The sequence below is a fragment of the Phasianus colchicus genome, chromosome 5 (genome assembly GCF_987193195.1).
Source record: "Phasianus colchicus chromosome 5, bPhaCol1.hap1.1, whole genome shotgun sequence".
Lineage (NCBI taxonomy): Eukaryota > Metazoa > Chordata > Aves > Galliformes > Phasianidae > Phasianus > Phasianus colchicus.
In genome coordinates, this window is record NC_143440.1 from 39218199 (window position 1) to 39241845 (window position 23647).

The window sequence follows — 23647 nt, forward strand, 5'->3', positions numbered from 1 at the left end:
CTGCACTGCTCAGCCATGAGGTGTTGCCATTCCGCTACAGGCACCCTGCTGCTTGTGCAGCATCGATTTTCCTCTCCATGCGTTTTGCTGTGCTCTAGCACCCAGCAGGCACCCCACAGCACTTCCACCACTGCCTGACCCCTTCCAACACAAGTCACGCTGTCCAGCTTCAGCTCCTCTGCAGGACACTGGTGAGGCGGGGAAGGGGCTGTTTGTGCTGGCTGACACAAACAGTTTGATGTCTCTCAGACAGGGTCAACCTTCCTCATGGGCTGCTTGAAATGCTGGAATTCAGCAGATGTTTGCTTTGGATGCTGTTGTGTTGTTTTTGGGCAGGGCCTGAGGAGTGCTGTTGGAGCAGGCACAGTGCCTTGGACAGCCGTGCCAAGGAAACGATGCCCGCTGCTGGGAGCTCTGCCTGCTCTGTAAACAAAAAGGGCTACTTGCCCTTATCTGTGGCCCTGTGGAGAGGAGGAGAAAGGTGGCTTGGCCCAGGTCCTGGGGAAAGCTGGAGCAGGGCCAGGAGGAGAGCAGCCATTTCCAGGCTCTAGGCATTTGGCTTCCTCTCCGTGTTTCTTTCCATGGGTCTCCACCGCTGCCTTTGAGCAGCCAAATGAAACGTATAGCACAACATCCTGATGCCTGGAGCAAACTGTAGACTTCACCCAAGGACACTGTCTTATAGGACAGAAATAGAACAATGGATGCCATAAGTCCAGGATTTGTCCAGCACAGCTGCCTTTCCCCCACCCCACCAGCATTTACCCAAAACCTTCTAGGGCCCCTTGCCTGGCAGATCAATTGTGGGGCAGCTCCTGGGAGCAGCCCACAGCTTTGAACACTTCAGGGATGTGGCTGTCCAGTTTGGAGATGATTTTGTAAATAGGCTTTTTCCAGGAGGGGTCGGCATCCCTGCCCGCCCGCACCGCACTGAAGAACTCCTGCAGCGTCAGGCTTGCCACCTCCAGGAAGCAGCTGGGCACCTGCGGACAGATGAGCAGGTGGGCCCCAGTAAGTGGGCCCCGTACCCCACACCCCAGCCCCTCACCTGGAAGTCGTTCCCCTTGTTATAGTGCATGTTGAGGGTGCGGAAGAGCTCTGAGTCCCGTGAGACATGCAGGGCCGTGGCCTCCGTGACGCCCTCCAGCAGGGCCTGCCGGGCAAACTTCTCCACCTGGATGTAGTAGAACTCACGGAAGTTGCTGAACCACTTGATGAGCTGGGAGTTGATGCAGCGGCTGAACTGTCCAGACACAGTGGGGGAAGTGGGCTCTCAATAAACCAGCACCAAAATCCCACGTCCCGCGATCCCACCCTGCATCCCACAGCACATCTACCTGCACGTCAAGGAAGTAGGACCTCAGCAGAGCTGAGCTGGGGTAGCGGGTGAAGAAGAACATCAGCTTGGCCTTCTTCAGGTGGCCAGGGGTTAGTGCCTCCTAGATGTGGGCTTGGAGTCAAGGAAAACCTGCACACAGCAGCTCTGGTCTGTCATAGCCCATCCCTACAGCCTGGTGTCACAGGACGGCTGAGGAGGGTCCTCTGGGTCCTGCTTGAGCAAGGACACCCAGAGCAGGGTGCCCAGGCCCACATCCAGGTGGCTTTTGGAGATCTCCAAGGAGGAGATTCCACAGCCTCCAGGAAACCTGTGCCGGGATAGTTAAAGCAAATTAACAAGGATATTATCCAAATATCCCTTGGATGCTGACAGATGTGGGACATCAGGCACCTTTCTAGGAAGGTTGTTCCAGTGTTTGACTACTCAGTATTTAAGTAGTTGAGAGTTGGTTTTTCCCATCATCACTCTGAGGAGCAAGTCACTCCATCTACCCCAAAGGATACGTGGGTAGGGGTAAGAGGTGTTCTGTTCCCCTCCACCATGTCAGGGCCCAGGGGCCTCACTGCTAATGGCCGCAGCTTGGTGACTGCCCAGCGTGCATTTGTGGGCTCCATGCGCCGACTCTCTGAGGCAGTAGGGCTCTCCCAGTGGTTGTGTGGGGTGTAGACCAGCAGGTGGCCCAGCAGCTGACTGTCCTGTACTGCTGGGGCAGCTGAACCTGGACTGTGACCCACACTGGGTGCCTGACGGAGGTTTCTGACCCCTTCTGGGCTGAAGGATCTGGCCTGAGAGCTCTTCCCCAATGATAGTGATGGTGCCTCTGGCCGACGTGAGCTCAGGGTGCTTGAGGAGGGTGCTTTAGCAAGTGGTTTTCTGCCCTTCCCAGCAGGAAAACACTCTCCTCTGGCATCTGGCCCTAACTCTAGCCATTGCTGTAGGAGGTGGCTGGCTGCCTTTGGCCACACGGTCTTCAAGACGGAGTCCACCACACGGGATGTCATCCCAGCCAGCTCGTGTTTCAGGGCCTGAGAGAGCACCCTGGCCACGGAGGGCAGGATGCCTGCACTGCCTCTGCCTTCCTCGTCCTCCCCTGCGGTGGACCCATCCACCTCCAGGATGCTTTCCCAGAGAGTGGCTGTGTGTGGATGGTGGGTGGTGACAGTGCCATCCCTGCCCACTCTGTCTCCAGCTTTTCCAGGAAGCAGCTGTACTTTCTCAGCACCTTCCTGGGTTTGGGCAGCATCCTCAGAGTCACAGACCTGGGAGAACCTCTCCTGAAGCCACCTCAGCTGCTGCTCTAGAAAGCAGAGCTGCTCCCTCAGCTGCTGGCACTCTGCTGTGTGGGGGCTGCCCGTGGCAGGTGCCCCTTGCCCAGCCACTCCCGCACTCTGCTGCTGAGGTACCCTCGGCTTCCTCTTGCCCCAGTGAGGCACTTCCCCACCTCTCTCCCTGCCCTGCCCCAAACCTCCCTCCAAGACTTGGTGGGCTGGAGGGAGGCTCATGCCTTGGATGATGCTCTCCACCCTAGCCCTCTTGGCTTGTAGGTACTCACTGGAGAGCTGCTCCCCATCAGCTGCACAGGGCACAGGAACGGGGCCACAGGTTCTGGTGCTAGCCAGGATTTGTGCTGCTTCTCTGAGAGGCACACCAAGTTCATAGCCCTGGGGCGGCTCCACTGCAGAGGAAGGGAAAAAGGTGCAGGGGTCCAGGCTCCTGCTGACTGCAGTGTGGCTGAGCAGCTCTGATACGAGGGATGAGCTAGGGGAAGGCAACAGAGGGTCCCTCTGGAAACAGGGTTCTGTTTTCATCCCTTGGTGGTGCTTTGTGGTAACACAGCCTCTGTCCTGCACGGGAGCAGACCTGCCACTCCTTGTGTCCTCTTTCTGCCTGGGCACCAGTGAGCTACCCTGCAACTGGTAGGGGATCATTTCCAGGGACAGACTGGCAGGCGTTCCCAGCGATGCTTCTGCCAGCTGGAGGTACAGAGCTGAAGAAAGAGTAAAGTATCACCTGGCAGAACCAAATACAGCTACCCTCCATGCATGCTCACATGAGAGATTTTCCCAGCTCCCACCTGACAGCAAGCATCTGTGGTGCCTAGAGCTCACTCCCAATGGTTTGGGCCTTGAATGTGCCCAGCAGTGAGGGCTCTCTGCACCACAGCTTTGCTCCGGAAGGGTTGAAGATCCATCTCACTGTGTCTTGACCACAATTTCTCCCCTGCCCCCAGGTAACAGGTGTGTGGGGCATAGGCTCGGAGTGATAAGCAGAAAGGGAGATCACCTTTGGCAAGTGTCCCCTTTGAGCTCATGGACTGTGGTACAAGGGCACTGAGCACCAGATAGTGCCTTCCCCCAGGTACACCTAGGCAAAGGTGTTTGCAGCTGCCACTGGGCACTGTCAGGGTGCCCTGAATAAGGACAGCAGCCAGAGCTCTACAGAAGGCATTCACAGCATGGAGCAGTGGGAGCCCTGAGGGCATGAGGATGAGCAGCATCTGCCATCCCCCTATGCTGGGGTGGTGGGAAGGGGCACAGCAAGGGGCTAGAAGCAGAAAAAGCACAGTATGACCACTACTAGCAGGACATGCTGGGATAGTGCTGCTAAGGGCTTGTCAAAACAGAGAATAAAAGGGATGGGGATTACTGGAGAAGAGAAAAATTTCTGAGCCAGCAGCCTGAGGCTTAAAATTGTCACACTGAGTGCAGCCAGCCAGCCACCCCTCCTCTTGCTCGCTCTGACACCTTTAAAACAGGAATAGCAGAAGCTCACATCCTGGTCTGTTAAAGAGTAACAATCCCTATGGGATGCTGCCTCACGAACCACATTAATTAGCATCAGCTCTGCATGCCTAAGTGGTTTATGCCTTTTTGAGCTATCTTTAAAGGGTCTGAGATTCTTTCACCTATATCCAGATACATCTGATCATTTTCAGTGCTGTTAATCTCCTGTCCCCGTGACTTTTCTCTGCACCATGTTACTGAGTGGTGTTAAAAAAAAAGCCTCTACTCACTCTTTTCAGCAGGTCGCTTGTTATCAATTAGCCCTTTATTCCAGGTTGGTGTTTGGGAGAGCAATCACACACCACTACACATCACTCCAGTGCAGGTCCCCAGGCTTGTCTTCCCTGTAAATTGCACTGACCCTTCATTTTGGTAGACCATTTCCCCCCTCCCCTCCTCAGTCACACCTTTCTGCATCCTCTACTGCTGCTCTATCTGTAATAAACCATTTTCCAGACGGCCTGACAGCACTTGTTGTCCTCTGTGTAGCCTCCCCTCCCTCCCAGCCGTGAGGTTTCCATTTCCCCAGCAGTGTGGCTACTTGCTCTGCCCAAGGTCAGCATGAGGCCCGGCTGCTGGCAGCTCTTGCTCACCCCTTTCACAGCTTGCTTCACCCTCAGTCACACACTGCTCCTCAGAGTAGCAGCTGCTTATGGTAAAGCCACACAGCAAATGCAAGATACACATATATCTCATTCATTGTTCAGACTTTCCACACAGGGAGCGTCAGCTGGAGAATGGGAGAAAAGCAAGGGGCTTTCCAGCATAAATCTGTATCCAGACTGGCCCCATTTCCTGGCCCAAGTAAACTGCTCCCACTAACGGGGTCCTCTCCCTGCAGTTTGCATGTGGGTGCTCCCATTCCTGCTCCTGCTACCAGCCTTTACCAGTGCAGTCTTCCAAAATAGTAAAAAGAAACAGATGCTCCTCCAAACTGAAGAAAAAAACACAGAGGAAAATGAGGATGCCCAGAGAAGCTGGCAGGTATGTCCTCCCCAGACAGCAGCTACACCACAGAGCTCCCCATCCACTTCTTTCTGGGAGCACCACACACTGGGCAGCCTGTCACCCCACAGCATTCCCAAACCGTTCCATTTCTGCCACCAGTGAGGAGCCCCAGCCCAAGCCGCTTGCCCCTCTGTGCCCCACTCACCTGGGCTGCCAAGGTGCAGGATGTGTGCTGGGTGCTGCAGGATGCTGAAGAAGCCACCCAGCAAGTCCTCCCGCTATGCTCATGTCCTATAAAGAGGGAGTGGGGTGGCCGGAGGCAGCCAACCGGCTGGGAACAACTCCTGAATATGCAGATGGATGTCCAGGGGTCTGGCCACCTGCCTCAGCATCCCCCAGGCTTACAGAAATGATAACGTTGTTGATTCTATATCTCCCAAAACACATTCAAAAGGACGAGTGTTTGGAGAGGAGACGTTGCTTTATTCTGGGCAGGGCACAAGGTGGAATATTCTCACATATCAAGTGCTCTGAGTCTTTATGCTGGCTTCCATTTAGAGTCAAAAGTTTTCACTATATGCCTACCTAATACATAAGTGACACCTATCCATTACATATTCATAGGTTTATGTAAGTATAAGGTTACATAACATTTGAATCTCTTGTGCTTTGCACAAGGGTCTTCAGTGATTGTTTGGGGAGGCATCCTACTGCTCACTTTATCCGTATTTGGGCACAAGGACATTTAGTTTCTTCTGATTGGTTTCTCTTTTGGACTTGTGCCCTCATCTCAAGGATGCTGTCCCTGTGGGTCTAATTTATGACAGTCTTGAATCTTTGAAGAGAAACATCCCATCTCGGGAAGGTTGTTTATCAGAGATAAGGACATCTGGAACTTAAAGCAGAGCTTCAACCTTGAGCAAAATACCTCAGACAGACAAAAATGTCAAATAATCAGCTTTTGAGACATCACCAGCACTAGGCTGAGCAGACCATCAGTTCCCCATATCCACCATGGCAGAGCACTAAGCAGTGCCTGTCAGGCTCTGCAGCTCAGCTACGCTGTGGCAGCTGAGAGGCTGAGGCCCATGAGGAGGCAATCCCTGGAGAACAGAATTCCATCCAACATCCTCCATGCAACACTATGCGATCATCCCACCAACTAGCACAACCTTGAGAGATCTAGGAAGCTGCAGTTTGTCTGACAGCACTCATCTAGGACCCAAGACAATCATTCATGAGATGACATAAATACACCAGCCAGAAGCAAGCGGTACCCATGGCCTGGAGCTTCAGGTGCACACGGTTCCTGCTGAAGGTGCCCAGGTGCTTCTGATGTACCTACTGTAGTGATGCCAGGGGTCCACAATATATAGGAAACACTTGGGAAGGTTTTTCACCACAGGGTGGCTGGGCTCCCTAGGGCAGTGGTTGCAGCTCCAAGCTGATGGAGTTCAAGGAGCGTTCAGACAATGCTCTCAGGCACAGCGTTTGAATTTTGGGTGGTCCCATATGGAGCCAAAGTTGGACTCAATGATCCTTTCAATGATCCTTGTGGGTTCCTTCCACTTGGGATGTTCAGCAAAAGTCAGTATACCTTGCTGAATGTAGGGAACTCTAGAGATATTCCTACCACTGGCACATCCCAACCTCTGCTCCAGGATGGAGCTGCTTGACATTTAGTGTGGGAGGCCAAAAGCAGATAGAGTTCCTGGAGTTAGACGAAACCAAATTGCCTCTGCCATTTCCAGGTTGCCATCTACCTCGTCTCCATGTACATAATAAATACTGTGATGCTTGTTTCTTCATTTGGTAGGCAGGTGGCTGTGGTTGAAAGCAGTTGACACCAGGCGGTCCTGCTCAAGTGTCTCAGCCCTCTAGAGACAAACCACAGAGAAACCCCTAGTAGAGAGCCTTTCTGGCACAGCTACCTTGTTTTAAAGCAGTCAGTACATCTTTGAAGCCTCAGAGACAACACCCTATTGATTTTTCTTCAATCTTTTTTTGAAAATCTTACCAAGGATATTCATTGCAAATTTATTTTAGGAGACTATTTTGAAGGTTGCAGTTTACCACTGATGTATTATTAACCAATGGCTAAATTAAGGATGCGTGCGTAACTTTCAGAGATGCTGATTGCCAAAGTTCTGACTTTCCTGGGCTACTTCTCAAAGACTGCAGTAAGTTCTCCACATTTTATTTCAACAACCGTTTCTTGCCTGGAAGTAGGCAGAAAGCAGAAGGTAACTGGGGCACCTTCAGACATTTTCAAAACATGGACTGTGTCGCAGGAATGGGACTGGGCACCTCTGAAAGAGCCTGGCCCTGCCTTCATTGCACCACATCAGGTCACGCTAGATTCTCCTTGACCTGCTATATTCCTTTCCAGCGAAGCCTATTTACATTTTTTTGCCTGTTTTTGTTTGCTTGTTTCTATGTGTGGCTTCTTGTTTTGTTTTTCCCCAGACTTACTTCCCTGTAGTTGTGAGGTGACCTCCTTGCCCATTTCTAATGAAGCTGACGTTTGCAGCAGCTCCGTCCTTAGCGAGGACGGCAGGACGCAGCAAGGTGAGCAAAAGACCACCAGAACAGCTTCCCTGCAGAAAGCCACACCCGGATTCCACCAACAGCCAGGACCTGGGCCCGCGCAGACCCAGTGGCGTGAACACCAGCTCCCGCAGCCCAGCGACACTTCAGACCCACCGTCCGCCCCGGGCAACGGCAGACCTCTTAGGCGGGGCTCGACAGCCGGCTCGTAAGACAGCCGCAATTTCCCCCGCCCCGCAGCCCCCGGCCGCCCGCCACACCCCGCTCCCCCCGCCGGAGCGCTTGGTGCGGCCTTGCGCACTTCCGGCTCGCGCCGGGCCTGCTTCCGGTGTCCGCCCTCCAGCTCCTCCCGCCGCCGCCGCGATGCTGCTGCTGTGGCGGTCGCGCTGCTTGGGCCGGGCGCTGGGCCGCTCGGTGCGCGCCCTCCGGCAGGTACGGCCCGGCGCGGCCCGTCCGCGGGGGGGGGCGAGGGGCGAGCGGCCGCGGCGCTTGGGCGAGCGGGCTCGGCGGCGCCAAGGACACCGGGACGCGCCCGGCTCGGCCCCGCCGCCGCTCCGGGGCGGGAGCACCGCGGGTGGCGCGGCCACGGTGTTGAGTCCCGGCGCCGTGACTGCGAGGGAGCCCTCGGCTCCGCCGCTCGCCTCGGCTCTTCCCTTCTTCCCTCTGCGAGTCCCTTCTTCTTTGGTGCGGGAATTGCAGATGGGCTGTTGGCTGTGCCCGGCGTTATGCGCACGGATACACGCGCGCACGTGTGTGCGGCGCGCTGTAAGCTGTTTGTAACTGGGTTGTGTGGTTATGTTCCTAACCGTGCTCGTGTACTTGCGGTGGCACGTTACTTACCGTGCTTGTTTAAGTGGCATTTTAATAGTAGTTATTTTTTTATCAGCAGTTATGGTGCTGTGTGATTATGCAGGACAGGGAGGAGAGGCAGATGGAGAATACAGACTTTTTCAAAACCGGTTTGCATGGAGAGAGGCCACAGCTAAACAGCAGGTGGGCGGCAAGTTGTGGTTAGTCTGCTTGAGGTGGAGGAAAAGCGGTAAGCTGAGAGGTGCAGGTGGTGGTAGCAGCTTGACATCTGTTGGAGTAGGGATGTGGGGAGTCAGTACTGATGTGGGGATAACGTGGGGCTTGGGGGAACTGTGGAAAGGAATGCTGGAGTGTGGCAGGTCTCTGCTGGGGGAAGTGAAAACAACAGACATGGGCAAAATTCAGAAGTGTCCGTCTAGCTGAATGGAAGAATGGTGAAGTCAGCAGGAAGCAGCATGCGAAGGAAGGGGACGGCTGGTTTTAATGCTTGGGAAGAAGGAGGGGTCTGTGTTCATACATCAAGTAGAAATCGTGCAGGTGCCACTGAGGCTCCTGTCCAGACAAGTCAGATGCAGCAGCTGAAGGGTGACCCAAGACAGTCCCAGGAGGAGCAGGAGGTTCTGAAGAGGGATGATGTGATGGGGAGCTGTTATCCGTACTTTGGCGGTGAAGTCCTCGTGTTTCTTTGGGGAAGAGCTTATTAAGAACTTCCTCCCTCAGTGATCCCTCCACATGCTAGAAGAGCTGTCAGCCTGTTGTCTTAGTAACTGTATCCCGTACCCACTGTGAATTGTTATCTCTCTCCTATCTTTGCATCTGCCTTGCTGTGCTATATATAATTGTGTTAAAGACACACGGTGGGTTTTCTGTATACAGCGTAGCTTTGCATCTATCCTTGCTAGTAAAGCAGCAGCCACATTGCTTTGCAGAAGCCGGGGCTGGCAAAATGATTGATGCTGTCAGAGCTGCTCAGCACTAGGTTCTCACTGTGGCTGTGTGCAATGGGCTGCATGCTCCTGTTGAAGTGGGGTCCTGTCCCGACCTGCTCCCCATTTTCACCACTGCAGAAGAGGTTTGCAGGTATGCGGGCTGTTGTCTTAGCAGACATATGCTATAGTTGATTGGTGTGTGTGGTGACCTGCTAGAAGGTGACAGCTCCTTTAAGGTGTGGCCTGAGATGCCACGTGATGGGGTCACTTTCACATAACAGCAGCGTAAAAACAATTCTGAGAAGTCATGTGTAACTGGGGGAAAGTTTTAATCACTTGTGTGAGTCACTACCAAATTAGAACAAGATTTGTTTCTCCAAAGGAACAGTGCTGCTTTATACTGACCCGGAGTGCTAACACCAGCTGGTGAAATCTATAGTTTTCCTGTTTTACCAAAGATCTGACATATGGCACGCTTACCCAGGTGATTTCAGGAACAGCTACAATCACAGCGATTCCTTCAGGAAAAAAGGGATCGGGAAATAAGCCCACTGGGCATCTCTCAGAGCTGCATGTGCTGGCATGGGGTGGGTGCATGTGTGGTTAGGGGTGGGTGCACAGCAGTTCTGCAGAACACAAGGCAGAGTCTTTCTCAGTGTCCTTCTTTACAGCTTCTCCGACCGTTTGAGGCCTTCTCTCACTTCTTGCCTAGGGCAAAGCGATGCCATTTTTTCTTTATTTTGCAGCAACTGTAGCACACAGACTTGGCGCTTCTCCTGGAAGAGAGCTGCAGATGTGTTTTCTCACAGCCATTTACTTTAGCACAGACTTTTTAAACTTTTTTTTTTTAACCTTATACTAAGACCCTTACACTGGTTCTGTACTCTTTCTTAATGAGTTACTGTCTCATGCTCGGATGCTCAGATTACGTTTACAACTTTATAGAGTACCCAGGAAAACATTAACGGACAGAGGGGAGCTCATATTCCTTGATATTTTATTTGAGATTAACTTCAGTATTATCTGAGACATTACAGAAATTAAGGAGGATTTGACCAGTGCAGGTGCTGGCACGTGCTGAGGATCATGGTGCTTTAGGCACACAACCAGATGGAGTTAACAGGAGGTTTGTCTTAGTGATCCTGGCTTAGGACTGTCTCTGCATGAACAGGATTTATGCTAGCAGTGCTGGGCTGAGTCTAAGTAGTGTAGCACTCAGGATGGTGCTACACCTTTCTCTCCCTTCTCCACATGCCCTGCTGGTTTTGCTGAATCTCTTCTGTAGGATGTTGGGCCCAAGGCGGGCTGCTGCATGGAGTGGTGCTGCAGCTGATGGGCTCTGCCAGATTCCAGCTGGCACAGCAGCTGGGCTGTGCATCCTCAGCACTGCTGATTTGCAGCCATGTCGAGCTGCCCATAGACAATTGAATTGACTGCACATTAATATCTGGGAAGCCAAACCCATCCTTGAGTTTGGATAATTGAACTGCCAAGGGGCCAATTTCAGAACCGTTAATAGTTTTGATGTGAGGTGTTTGTTAAATGTATTTTAGTGTGTTACACCACTCAGTCCTGTAGCTGATAAGACACAAGATTAAATATCTCTTTGGTCCTCTCTGCTGTCTGTGGTGTGCATCTCCAGAAGTATTTTGGTATTCAACTGTATCCCATTTTTCTTGCTCTGGTGATACTGAAGTTGGAGTTTCTACAGAAACCTCCATCCTGAAACAGATGTGCTGAATGACATCTGATTTTTACCTGTATTTGCTGCTGGATTAGGACATTTGAGCTGTTTAAACCATCGTCAATCACATTTTAGTCGTGAGTATAGTGGTATTTTTCTATAGCTTGTGAAGAATGTTTTGGTTCTCCAGATCTGCAGATTTGGTGCCAGTGAAAGGTGGTCAATGATTACTGGGTATGAAGCAAAAGGTCACAAGGAGGTGGAGTCCCCAGTTCACTGAAGGCAGAAGGAGTTAGGCTGTCGAGGGAAATTCTGACCTTCTGAAGTTCAAAGACTCTATAGCCTTGAACAACCAAGAAATAGGTGCTAAATGCTAGGTTCTGTGACTGTGGGAGTGGTGGAGCCCTTCTCTGGTCCAGGTCTCTTAGGAAAACCAAAGTCCCTCTAGGTTGGGTCTGCCTTTTTGCAGTACTGACACTTCTTCTCTCTGACAGGGCAACTGTACTCTGGCAAGGCGCTCTCTGTCTGGTAAGTCTTATGTTTTGTATTTAACTTCAAGTTACTTAGGCAGAGCTGGTTCTGGAAGTCGATAATTGGTTTTATTGAGAGTTATTTCTATCAATCACACAATGAAGAAACATGTTCCCATATGAGTGCCTCTCTTGCCTAATGTAAATGCCACCCAATCCATCCACCTGAGGTAAAGATTTCTCAGCAGCTGTGCTGTATTTCAAGCATTGTAATGCTTAAAACATTTGCTGTTGCAGAGACCAGCTCTCTGATAAACTGCTTGGAAAATCTGGGTGAATGTTAACTGAAATGTCAGAGTGAATATGACCACGAAGTCGTCTGGTGTTTAAACTGCATTTTCTCAGAGCTGTGCTACCTTTGTATGGGATTACATCATTTCCTTCTGAGTCTGCTTTGAGAAATGTGTTAAATCTGCTTATCTTTCCTGGCTATAGAGTTCCAGTGTTATTAGCTTTTCAGTAGGGGATGGTATCAATATTGTATTACCTTTCTTAAAGATCAAGTGGAGAAATGCTTCTTTTTGGTGTTGTGTAATTGAGATAATTATGTTCTACAATTGCTATGCTGATTCTCTTTAAGATCAGTCTGGAAATAGGCCCAGTGCCCTGAAAGAGGCAAAGGACAGGAGTTCAGTAAGTAATACAAATTGCTGTGTCAGGGCATGTGAGCAGTGTGGCAAGGGGTCACTGGTGCCTAGAAAACCCTGAGAAGCTGTGCAAGTATCTTCCCCATTTTGAATTATGAAGCAGACTTGTTCTTGGGTCTGTGGGTGAAGAGAGAAGAGGGATGGAAGTGACTCATTGCTCTGCCCTACACCCCATTTTCAAGGCATTTTTCCTCCTTACTGTTTCAATTGTGAGAGTTCTAGAAAACACCTCTTAGGGGATTGCCACTTTTTCGTGCTAGGAATCCCTTTGTGTTGGTGGGGATAGCTCACTAGCAACTGAAGTTTTAACTGGGTGATGTTCCTGTGGGTAACACCATTCTCATTCACAGGTGTGGCTGGCAGCCAGGGACTGGCCTACATCGACAGCAGGAAGCTCATGTAAGTATCCATAGGAGAGCTGTGATATGTAGGGGCTCTAACTGTGATAACATTTGGAAGCTGGAAGGCAGAATAAAGTCAGCTGTCAAAAAATCTTTGTGCATATCCTAGGAGCAGAGAGAAAAAAAAATGGGTTCTCTGGCTTTTGCAGGTCAGGAACTGTGGCATGTTTCAATAAAATAAGATCTGTCTGGAACCAGATGTCAAGGTAGGATGGGCAGGAATGAAGAGAACAGTAATTAATCAATTTCTTCCCTTTGTTTTTATGATTGTGAATGCTCTGTGGTAGCCTCCCAGTAGGATTTCTGTTGGACACATGAAGAGGTGGTCTCCTGCAGGAGAAGTGAGCTCAGGGACCTCTTGTTCGTATGTTGATAATGCAAACAAGGTCTGCATTACTGAGATAGTCTCATCGTTTCCACAAATACTTTTTTTTTTTCTTTTTAACCTTAAGAGTGCATCCATAAAAGCTTGATGTACTGGTCTGCTTGCACCAAGCAGCCTGTATTAGAGGAAATGCTAAAGCACATTTGCTTCAAGTTTCCAAATACAGTATCCACAGGTATAAAAAACATCTATGCCAGCTCCCTGTGAAGAGGACTGGTGGAGGGAAACAGTTGTCTCTTGGATGTGTTGCCATTGCTATTTTATGGTGTTTTCTCTTCAGACTTTTTTTAGAGGTAAAAAATGGTTCCCGTGATCACATCTTAGGCGTGCAGTAGGCTGACTAGGTCAACCTTTTTCCAGTATGTAGAACAGCAGATATGTTGGGATGTCTCTGTAAATTAAAATTCCGTAGATGTCACTTCACGCTGAATTTCTGAGAGCACTACTAAATTTTTTTCATGCTTCTTAGTTGGATTTTTGCCCCTTGATCAGGTAAGTGGGAGTACATTTGAACAGCTGAGCAGCCTTCAGATTAGTTAAACAAGCAAATTTTGAGCTTGAGACTGGTGCTGGCAGCTTCCACATGAACTTGCTTCTTATTCTGTGTTCCTATCTTATTTTCTTTCTCTTTGCAGAGTAAATAGCTCCAGTGTCTTCACTGTCCGTTACTTCAGAACCACAGCAGTACATAGTAAGTAAAGAGGCAGGAGTCAGTGGGGCAACTCTCATGTTACCTGTTGCTGTTCTAACAACAGCTGAAGCTGCCTTTTCCACCCTTGATCTAAATTCATTGCTGTCACACTTGGTTGGGCACTGAGCCCTAAAGATTTTGTCTGCTTTTTCTGTCACATTGTGACTTACGACTTACAATCAGATGAGATTTTCTCTCATGTTCAAATCTTAATGAATACTGAAACAAGGAGAAGCTCAGCATTTGATGAGTGTTTGTCCACTCACTCTCCTAGAGTCCTGGTGACAAGAATGAAGAGGTGCCAAAACTTTTGAGCTCTGAATGCGTTCAAGTCTATCTGTCTGTCTCTCTCACAGGGGATGACGTGGTTACAGTGAACACCCCAGCTTTTGCAGAGTCAGTCACAGAAGGAGATGTCAGGTGGGAGAAAGGTAAATAGTTGCCTCTTCCCTGCAATTCTCAGTACCATTTCTTCTGCACTGGACAGCTCGGGGGTGGACTGTAGTTAACTGGCTGACGGTTTTATATTCTTCATTCTGTGACAAACAAGGCAGTTAACATTAATTACAGTTCTCCTGCGGAGTAAGGATTGCAATTACTGCTTCAGTTCCTCTGTCCTGAGTAATGTTGAATGAAGAGAGATGTTTAAATTGGAATTGGATTCTATGCGGTAGATAGTTTCTAAAGACTTTTCTTTAGAACATGTGGAAAATTGGGGTGAGAAAATTCTGGGTTAGTGGGAAACTGCTGTGGGTTAAGAGGGGAGGCTGGAGCACACCTCCTTCCTCACAGTGGTCTTCATATCTATCATTCAGCTGTTGGAGACACAGTGGCAGAAGATGAAGTGGTGTGTGAGATTGAAACAGACAAGGTAGGAGTTCTCTGGACCAAAACTTTTTCTGGTTCTCTAGTGAATACCTTGTATGGCTCCTCTCCAGCTGAGCCTGCACATCCTGCCTGTCTCTCTTGCTCACTTTCTCATTTACTATGAAAGCAGGCTGTACCTTACGTGGAAGTTGCTTGATAATTCCTTCCTTCCTCATTGATTAAGCATCAGTGGAGCTGATGTTTGTAGGAACTGCAATTTCACTCCGTCCTGTTAGGGTGCTCTAAGCTTGGAAACCTGTTTGTGTTTAAACAGGAAAAATATGCAGAGCAATTTGGTATCTTCAGGCTATCTTAAACTTAGCCATTAAGTTTACTCACCCCTTAAAATACTCTTAGGCTTTGAAGTTTGTGCTGAAACTCCCTACCAAGTTCTTTTTCCGGTGTGGTTGTCAGGAAGATGCTGGCAGTAGGTCAGTTCTGCATTGTACCTTGAAGCAGGAAGATCAGACTATATGATCTACTGCCAGCATCTCCCACACTTCTAAGTGTGGGCACAAAACCCCGCTGGAGGGCATGCAAACTGGTGGAAATGGTGCAGAACAGAACTGCTCTCTGTGCCAGACTACAATGCATGTGCCTATTGGCATTTTTGCTTGGGGACTCATTCCTCATTCAGTATTTGGGAGAATTTAAAGACTTTCCTTTTTACAGACATCAGTGCAAGTTCCAGCTCCAGCAGCTGGTGTGATTGAAGCCCTTTTGGTACCTGATGGTGGCAAAGTGGAAGGGGGGACACCTCTGTTCAAACTCAGGAAAACTGGAGGTAAGTTCGGGGTTTAACTTGCACTTACCTTCCCGTTTCAGCCAGTTTTTTGTTTTTTTCTGAAGACAATGACGTGCTGAAAAAAAAATAATAAAATAACAACCATAATTGCAGTCTTTCTGAGAGGGAAACTTGCCTTTTACTTGTTCTAACTTGCCTTTTACTTTTTCTGGAGGAGACTGCAGTACTAAGCGAAAATTATCTGAAAATTCCCCTAACATATCTCTTTTCTCCCGTCTTTAGTATCCAGTCTTCTGCACAGTGAGGAGATCTAGGGTGTTGATGAGATAAAGTACCATGGGATCTATGTGGGGTGGCTCCTATCAGTTTATTAGTGTAGAGTACATAAAGGCAATCTGCTAGAGGATTAGCTTCTATCAGGATGGTTGGAATCAGAGATCCCTGGCAGTAGAAGCTGTGGTTCCTCTTATAGTAATTGTTCTTCCTTTTCTTTTAGCTGCTCCTGCCAAGGCCAAACCAGCAGCAGCCCCTCCTCCTCCTCCTACAGCACCTGAACCTGTAGCTGCAGCTCCTCCTCCTGCTGCAGCACCAATTCCCACTACAATGCCACCAGTGCCACCTGTGTCAGCTCAGCCCATTGACAGCAAACCAGGTGAGGCAAGAGCCACTTTCTCTTATTTTAAAGCCTTTTTTCCATGGGGAGTGTTGGTAAGGTTAAAGCCAACAAGCTGGCACATATAGTGGAGGCCTCCCTGCATACACCTGTCTGGAGAACTCAGCTGTGCCTCAGTCTGCCCAGCTGCCCAGGCTGCTTAGGCACCCTAAGCAAGTGGCTCAAACAGGCCTTCTGTCTCTCAGGGCATTGCCCTCAGCCCTTGGTTTTTCTTTTTGACTGACGTCTTCTTTACTCCTCAGTGTCTGCAGTGAAGCCGGCTGCAGCTCCAGTGGCAGCCCCTCCTGGGGAGGCAGTGCCCAGCAAAGGTGCCAGATCTGAGCATAGGGTAAGCTGTGGGAATAGGGGCCTTCCTGGTTCTTTTGCTGGGTGATGACTTGTTTTGGCATAACCTGTGAACTTGCTGAATGGATCTATATCTATCTGTTCACACCCAGCTTGCCAGGGTTGTGACAGATTGGGAAATGCTTTACATGAGATGACAACTTGGAAGTGGCATGAAGAGAGCCAGGTCTGATCTCATGTTGGTCTTTTCTAGGCAAAAGTCTTGTCCTCAGCTCTGCTGACTGAGCACAGACAGCTCCACGTGATCTGCCTGGTCTGTGCACAAGCCCTCAGCAAAGGGCTTGAGGGTGCTACAGCTACCTTGTACCTTCTTAAGAAAACTTGATGGAGCAGTCTGCTTTCTCAGCTGTTTTGCTGCTCTTATACTAGCCTTATGCTGGAAATCTGACTGTACTTGGCATTTCTGAGAAACGCACAGGTCAGGAGCAGTTCTAGCATGATGCATTTCAATTCTGCATTTCAAATGAACTTTTAGTCAAGCTGGGCGACCGACTTCTCAGCTTGCTGTGCTCCTCCTTCAAGGAGACCTGAGGTGAAAACCTCAGCCATTTTACTGGTCAACCAGATAGCAGGAAGGGCCTTTTTTGTTTCTTGTGTGTTTTGCCTCTTGCATGAACTTGAGGCAGCTTTTGCTTATCTCTCTTTCATTTTCAGGTGAAAATGAATAGGATGCGTCAGCGTATTGCCCAGCGGCTGAAGGAGGCTCAGAACACTTGTGCCATGCTGACCACTTTCAATGAGATCGATATGAGGTGAGGAGCAGACCTGTTGTTTTTAACCTGTGCTAGTAGAAATACGTGAAGGCAGTCATCTTTAAATAGCAGCTGAGTCTGTGCTGATTGCATTTGGAAAGACTAACAGTGTCTTCTGGCACCTCTTCCTTAGAGTTTCCCCGACCCATGCATTTTCATCAGAGCTATGCTGGTGTTGCAGCAGGAGGGGTGCATAGCTTCCTGTTGGACTTTCATTCCTCCGGAGTCATCTATTACTTGTTAAAGGGGCAGCCCAATTCCTCATCTATGTGGTTTGTAGTGGAGGACTAGTTGATGGTGATCAGATGAGCATGAGTGAATGCTGTCAACTGGACAGTGGCTGTTAGGAGACACCAAAAGCACCTGCCAGGTTACTGCTTTTGGAGGTAGGCATATTTGGCCACCCATGAGGTAGTTCCCCAGAGCTCATCAGCTTCTCAAATGAGCATTGCACAGGTCTGCAGCCCTTACTGTCAGATGGTTCAGCTTTCCAGACACAGACCAAGGTCCTTCTCCCTCCCCTCTTGGCAGGTGGGGGTCTTCTTACTCAAGTGCTTGCATGGACTGATCGCTCTAATGGCTTTGGAGGGTGGGCAGCTTATGTTACAGTGCATTAGGGGGAAATTGTGCCCAAATCAAATTGCCTTTTGAAATCCTATTCCACTCCTTAAGACAAAACATGTAAATATTTGGGTCTCAGAACAATAAGGTTGGCAAAATAGTCTTGATTGGAGGGGAAGTGCTTCAGTGTTATCTCCTCTCAGGTTCATTGAGGTGTCGCTTTACGCTGGCCTCGGGCTCTCATTGCATCAGGTAATCTGGTTTGGATTGATTGCTGTGCTGACGACTCATGAGGGTCTGAGCTTGGGCCTCCTGCTTCCCGTTGGGGGTCAGCATCTGAAAGGAGTAAGCCATAATGAGTCACTTTCATAGCAAACCTTGTCCTCATTGCTGCAGTCCTTGTGTCTTGGGAGGCACTAATGTCTTTGGGCAGTAATCCTAGCCCTAAACAAGGTTAGGTGCAGGAAAACAAACACTCTAAACCGCAGAGACCCCTGCCCCTTGCTGACACCATCTCTTCAAAGGCTTAAGGTCTCTGGAATCAGGAGAGATGAACCAAGCAATTCCACAGCATCTGTATTAGCCTAGAATAGGCAGAGCTCATTTACTTTTTGTAAACATTCTCAGCTCTGATAAACATAAGCAGGGAGGGAACAGGACTTACCTGCTTGAAGACCATGGCAGAGCTGACACTTGGCTTCATAACATCTAGGAAGAATTCTTTCGTATTCATTCAATTCCCAAAATTTGAGTGGGGTTCAGAGATGTCATTGCACTGGCTGTTGCTGGGCTTGTGCAATGGTTGAAGTCTTTTAGCTCTATCATTACCTGCATCTTTTTCTTCTCTTGGCATTTTTTTCTGTGTTTTTCATTCTTTCAGGGTCAGCCCAGATGCATCTGGATTTGCTTTCTGCAGTGCCACACTTCGTATCAGTGGTAGCTCCAGAGTTTCTGCAGAAGTATTTGCAGCTTTATCAGGTCTAAGCAGAACATATACCATGCCACATCTTGCTTTTGTGCCTGGCAGCACAAGCCTTGTAAACCTATCCTGTTGAGTTTAGGGTCCAGGAGCAGTTCCTGTTAGATCTTTTGGCAGGGGCTTTGGAGCAACCATCAGCCCATTTCATCTATGGCATTTAAAGGATTTCTCAGGATGCTGGAAGTTTGCCAGTTGGTAGTGCAAGTTTGCGGTTCTTGGGATGGCACTGAGGTCTGTTACAAAGTGAGGAAATGGCATTTTCTTGGACTCCCTGCTGACCACTGTTGTAACATGTTTTGTAGCAACATCCGGGAGATGAGAGCTGTACACAAGGATCCTTTCCTGAAAAAGCACAACTTGAAATTAGGTTTCATGTCAGCTTTTGTGAAAGCTTCAGCTTTTGCTCTGCAGGACCAGCCTGTTGTGAATGCAGGTGAGTGGTGACCCCCACTGTTGAGTTGCACATCTTACCAATGAATGTGCCAGAGTGGGCAAAAGCAGGTGGCCCAGTCCAAGGCAGGGCTGTTGGCATGGATAAGCAAGTCAAATATAAGGTGAAGAGAGGACAAAGTCCTTCAGGCTATTGCTGATTTTGCTAATGCCACTTACGTAGGTAAAGTATGTGTTGCCAAGTGTCCTATTAGCAAGGGGGGCTGGGGGTGTGAGTGCTAGATGTCTTAGCCCAAAGGAAGCTGAGCCTGCTGCTTGGTGTAGTTGCTGTAGGTGCAGTGCAGTTCATGGTGGATGCAGTCAGGTGTTTGCTCAAACCCAGAGGAGGAGAATAATACAGGCAATGTCTGAGTGGCACTGACCTCTATGTACTATGGTTCCTTTCTGTATATCCTGATACTTCTCCCACAGAAGCAGTGAGGACTCGCTTTCTATAGTTGAGCAAGTTGTTATGATTTGTGGCTATTTCTGACCTGTTGAGCTTTTGATTTTTGGGTACTGCATGTGTAACGTGGTTTTTTCTTTCTTTTTTTTTTTTCTTTTAGTAATTGATGACACGACCAAAGAGATTGTGTACAGGGACTATGTGGACATCAGTGTAGCTGTAGCAACTCCCCGGGTAGGTACCTTAGGTGCTTTGGCCATGGTTCCTGTAGCCTTGGGTCTGGGATGGTTATATGCTTTGAGCCAACACAGCTTGCAGCAGAATCTTACTGATGGGACTGCTTATCTAGATGGGACATCTGATGTATTGTGGACTGCTAAGGTGGGTTTTGGGAAGGATAAAGAACATTTTGCCACTGTGCTTAAATGTGTAGTAACAGGGTCAATAAAGATCTTGGTGGTGGTTGAGCAGGGCCAAGTTAGGGAAACCTGTTTTTCTTGCACTTGTGAGAATACAGTATGGACAATAAAAGCTTTGTATGTTCTGACTAACTCTGCTGTTTTGTCCCACAATTTCTTTAAATCATATTCCTGCTCAAAACAGATGTTCTTGCAGAAGAGAGAGTATGGGATGGAACACGTGCTGAATTAGTTCTTTCCATTGTAAGACAGAGGTTTGGCTAGGACTGAAATTCTGTCATTGCTCTCAAAGTCTAGGGGAGCTCCCACATGCAGGGACTCTGTGCTTCTCACAGAGAAAGAGATGACAGCTGCCTAGTGCCTCACTCACTATGGTGGGTGTGGCCTGGGGATACTGACAGTCCTGGCTGATTTTATATGATGGGTTTATAGGCGAAGACGATGTTTCATTCACTGTACAGGGTTTTTGGGTGCCATGCCAGGTTTTCTGGCAGGCTGGCAGAATGTGAGGCAGCTGTGCCAACCACCTGCTGTGGGCTGAGCAGGAGGCAGTAGTGGTGCTGGGTTGGGCCAGGCTTCTGCCCAATAGCGGTTATTTACTTGTCACTGCCATTAATTTGCTGACTGTGCACTTTGCTTCTTCCTAGGGTCTTGTGGTCCCTGTCGTTAGGAATGTAGAAAATATGAACTTTGCTGACATAGAGCGAGCTATCTATGAGTTGGGGGAAAAGGTAAGAAAAGCTGGGGGTGTTTTTGAAAAAGATTAGGAGGGTGCTGGATAGACATGAATTGATTTGGTCCCCTTGTGGCGTCGTTTCTGAACTCTAACACACTGAGTTATGTAGGGAACGATCCAGTTACAGCTGTAGCTGTGCCCATGCCTTACAGGACAGATCTATCTACTTGTTGCCCTTCCAGAAGACTTCCCACTATGTATTAGTTGTATGGTGTGTCTTCACCATTCCTTTTAGAGGCAAGGCTGAACTGCCTTGGGATAAGTCCCTCTTATCTGTTTCCTGCACAAGCAGGATTTGGAATCAAAGGCAAAAAAATCCTTCCCCAAAGACAGCAAATATTCAAGTCTTAAAATAGAATGTGTTTTCAAGTAATTGATGCTGGTTTTCAGTTGAACAAATAAATAAGTGAAGCTCTGGCCATCAGCATTTGTTGAGAGGGTGAACATTCAAACCCTTGTCCTTTGTCATTTGTGGTCTGAGTGGCTTTCTGAGACCTTACCTTTCCTCTAGGCACGGAAGAATGAACTGGCTATTGAAGACATGGATGGTGGCACTTTCACAATCAGCAATGGAGGGGTTTTTGGGTCACTCTTTGGGACACCTATCATCAACCCACCACAATCTGCTATCTTAGGCATGCATGCCATCATTGACAGGCCTGTGGCTGTGGGAGGCAAGGTAGGTGGAGCTGCACAGGAGGTTTCAATGAGTAGAGGGGAGTGCTCTGTGGGATGAGGATCATGCCCGGTATGCTGTTTCTAGGGAGGGTGATGTTGTCTTCTGAAAGGTTTCATTGTGAAGGGGGAACAGAGACTAAAAGATGAAAGGGCAACTTTGCAGGCACTGGTACTTGCCTGAGATGTGCAGAGAGCCTTGCCCGATTCGAAACGGTCGCAGCTGAATAACCTGCTAGGGTGTGGAAAGGAGGAAGGAGCTGTAGTCTCTGTGATAGAGAGCAGCTCCAGAGAAGGGACCGAGGGTTGTGCAGTGCAGACCAAGCTAGTGCTGGTACCCCGGTTGAATGAATGGCTGTGAATTCTGCCATGCGGTGTTCCGATCCCCTCATTCAGGACAGGAGAATGCCAGGTCTTCCCTAGATTGAGAGGAGGGTATCCTGCAGGCGGTAGGGCTGAGCTCACTAATACCCATCTTGTTCTCTCCCTTCAGATCGAGATCCGGCCCATGATGTACGTGGCACTGACCTACGATCACCGGCTGATTGATGGCAGAGAGGCAGTGACTTTCCTGCGCAAGATCAAGGCAGCGGTGGAGGATCCCCGCGTGCTGCTGCTCGACCTGTAGAGCAGCCACACCCCCCACACAACCCACCCAGGGCATAGATGCAGCACCAGCAGGGGCGCAACGCAGGGCATTCAGGGACTGGCTGGGGTCATTCCAGTCTCCCTCCCACCCCTGAGATCAGAGATGTCCCAGAGGGAACTGGGAGGATAGCTCCTACCTCCTTTCCTGTTCTGTTTAATGGATGGTTCAGTCTCTCACTAGGATTGCCATGCAGTGGGCCAACCACTGAATGGCACTGCCTTTTTGGAGCCATCTGTGTGGCATCCTCTCCCTCACGGCACCAAACTCTCACCTCTAGCTTGTCCAATACCACTGGAAAGTGCTTGCTGCTGCTGTGCTAGGGTACCCTTTCCTGCCACTCCAAGGTGGGTTCAGCTTTATTTCCTAGCACTGAGGTTCTGGGAGGGGAGGTTGAGGAAAGGCTACTGTTCTGTCCCCGTTTTGCTTGAAAATATGTCACGCTCATCTGCCTTGCAAGGGCAGCCTGGGTTGCCCCAGGCCAATTGCAGCAGAGTTTTTGATCAGAGCAGTGCTGAGGTAGGTGTTGTGCCCCTGGCAGTGCTCTAATTACACTCCCTCCACGGACTGGAATGCAGTGGTTGCATCTCCCCTGCTTTTCCTTGGAGATCATTTGTCTCTCTCTAGCCTGGCCACTGAGACATGAATGTTCCTGGCCAGGTGGGCAGAGCCCATGATCTCTGTGGAGGTAGCACTGTTCCTGGGGATGGGAGGCCACCCTTTCACCATGACATGCCCGACACTAGGCTAAGAAACAGCTCCCAGCAGCTGTCCTTGAATCACAGCATACTGATGGATGGGTCTGCGTGTGAGGGCTTGGCCTGCTACCAGCAAAGAGCTGGGGGTGGGGGGGGTGGGGGGCTGGTCTGCAAGTGTAATGTATATCCCAGCCCAAGGCTGCTGGTTTTGGGGGGAGGGGGGACAGTCCTTAATCTGATAGCGCACACATGTACTGGGAAGTGAGGGGGTTGCTAGTGCCTGCAGAGTCTATTACTCTTACCCTCTACACAGAACTTGTAACTAAAATATTTAACACAGCGGATTTTAAATGAAATAAAACTGGTCAACAACTGCAAGGTGGGCTGTGTTTGGGGAGGTAGTTCCTGAGAGAGGCCTTGGGCATTGGCAGCCTCGGTAGCACAGCATGAGCAGCCTGTTGTCTGGGAGTGAGAGAAAGGGAACTAGAGCTGGGTCTTTCCCTGGTGATAGTAAATGGAAGTTTCTCTGGCTCTGAATTCTCCTGTTCTCAAATCTTCTGGCGTAGAACTGTCTCTTACCAGAAAATATGAGATTCTGGGGCTGCAAAGCATCTTTTTCCATATTTCTTTGTCTATCAACAGCAAAGAAATCCCAGCATTTTCTAAGTGGTGTGATGGCCAAGAGCAAGAATCAGGAAAAGCTCTCAGTATGGTTCTGGAGCCAGATTAGTTTTCCCTGGAAGAACAGGGGTTGTAAATTGTGAAAGGGAGAAAAAGGATATTAATGGTTGCAGAGACAAGAAATGTAAACTGAAAGCTGTCTCCCGTTACGGGCACTGAGGGCATTTCTCCAAGGAGCTGTCTGTCTTGGAACATTAAGAAACCATTCCTGGATTGTGGTAGGGTTTTCCCATCTCTGACATAAGCTTCAGAGAATGGTTTGCCTTTATCAGTTATGAGTAAAGGCAACCTCTTCTGAGAGAAAACTATTGCACACAGCTGCAATGTTGATGAAAGAATTT

At 49.2% G+C, this 23647-nt stretch overlaps 2 protein-coding genes across 5 annotated transcripts; one reads left to right on the forward strand and one right to left on the reverse strand.

Annotated features, from left to right (window-relative positions):
* Window positions 1-464: 464 nt before the first annotated feature.
* Window positions 465-7851, reverse strand: PROX2 (prospero homeobox 2). Of its 4 annotated transcripts, XM_090141383.1 has the most exons (6): window positions 5276-7851; window positions 4353-4466; window positions 1843-3326; window positions 1338-1439; window positions 1049-1243; window positions 465-983 (listed from the first exon to the last, which is right to left on the reverse strand). In XM_090141383.1, exons 3-6 carry the CDS (start codon window positions 3265-3267, stop codon window positions 798-800), a joined length of 1908 nt encoding a protein of 635 aa, XP_089997509.1. In that variant the 5' UTR covers window positions 3268-3326; window positions 4353-4466; window positions 5276-7851; the 3' UTR covers window positions 465-797. The 4 variants fall into 4 exon arrangements, with proteins under 4 accessions (XP_089997509.1, XP_089997510.1, XP_089997508.1 ...); XM_090141384.1 differs by lacking the exon at window positions 4353-4466; XM_090141382.1 differs by having other exon boundaries at window positions 4353-7851.
* Window positions 7852-7901: 50 nt separating this feature from the next.
* DLST (dihydrolipoamide S-succinyltransferase) lies at window positions 7902-22574 on the forward strand. The gene is made up of 15 exons (XM_031593889.2): window positions 7902-8049; window positions 11535-11568; window positions 12568-12616; window positions 13639-13694; window positions 14051-14125; window positions 14510-14565; window positions 15234-15345; window positions 15803-15958; window positions 16222-16307; window positions 16979-17076; window positions 18919-19049; window positions 19612-19685; window positions 20518-20601; window positions 21118-21285; window positions 21775-22574. Exons 1-15 carry the CDS (start codon window positions 7981-7983, stop codon window positions 21907-21909), a joined length of 1383 nt encoding a protein of 460 aa, XP_031449749.2. The 5' UTR covers window positions 7902-7980; the 3' UTR covers window positions 21910-22574.
* Window positions 22575-23647: the final 1073 nt, after the last annotated feature.

What these genes read in the sequence shown, in the direction of transcription:
- PROX2 (XM_090141384.1), bottom strand. Translation starts at nt 3,267, where the DNA reads ATGATCCCCTACCAGTTGCAGGGTAGCTCACTGGTGCCCAGGCAGAAA. An exon ending in CACCTCTTACCCCTACCCAC is followed by an intron (nt 1,440 to 1,842) that starts GTATCCTTTGGG and finishes GCCCACATCTAG; the next exon opens with GAGGCACTAACCCCTGGCCA. An exon ending in ACAAGGGGAACGACTTCCAG is followed by an intron (nt 984 to 1,048) that starts GTGAGGGGCTGG and finishes ATCTGTCCGCAG; the next exon opens with GTGCCCAGCTGCTTCCTGGA.
- DLST (XM_031593889.2), top strand. Translation starts at nt 7,981, where the DNA reads ATGCTGCTGCTGTGGCGGTCGCGCTGCTTGGGCCGGGCGCTGGGCCGC. An exon ending in CGGTGCGCGCCCTCCGGCAG is followed by an intron (nt 8,050 to 11,534) that starts GTACGGCCCGGC and finishes TCTCTCTGACAG; the next exon opens with GGCAACTGTACTCTGGCAAG. An exon ending in GTGAGATTGAAACAGACAAG is followed by an intron (nt 14,566 to 15,233) that starts GTAGGAGTTCTC and finishes TCCTTTTTACAG; the next exon opens with ACATCAGTGCAAGTTCCAGC.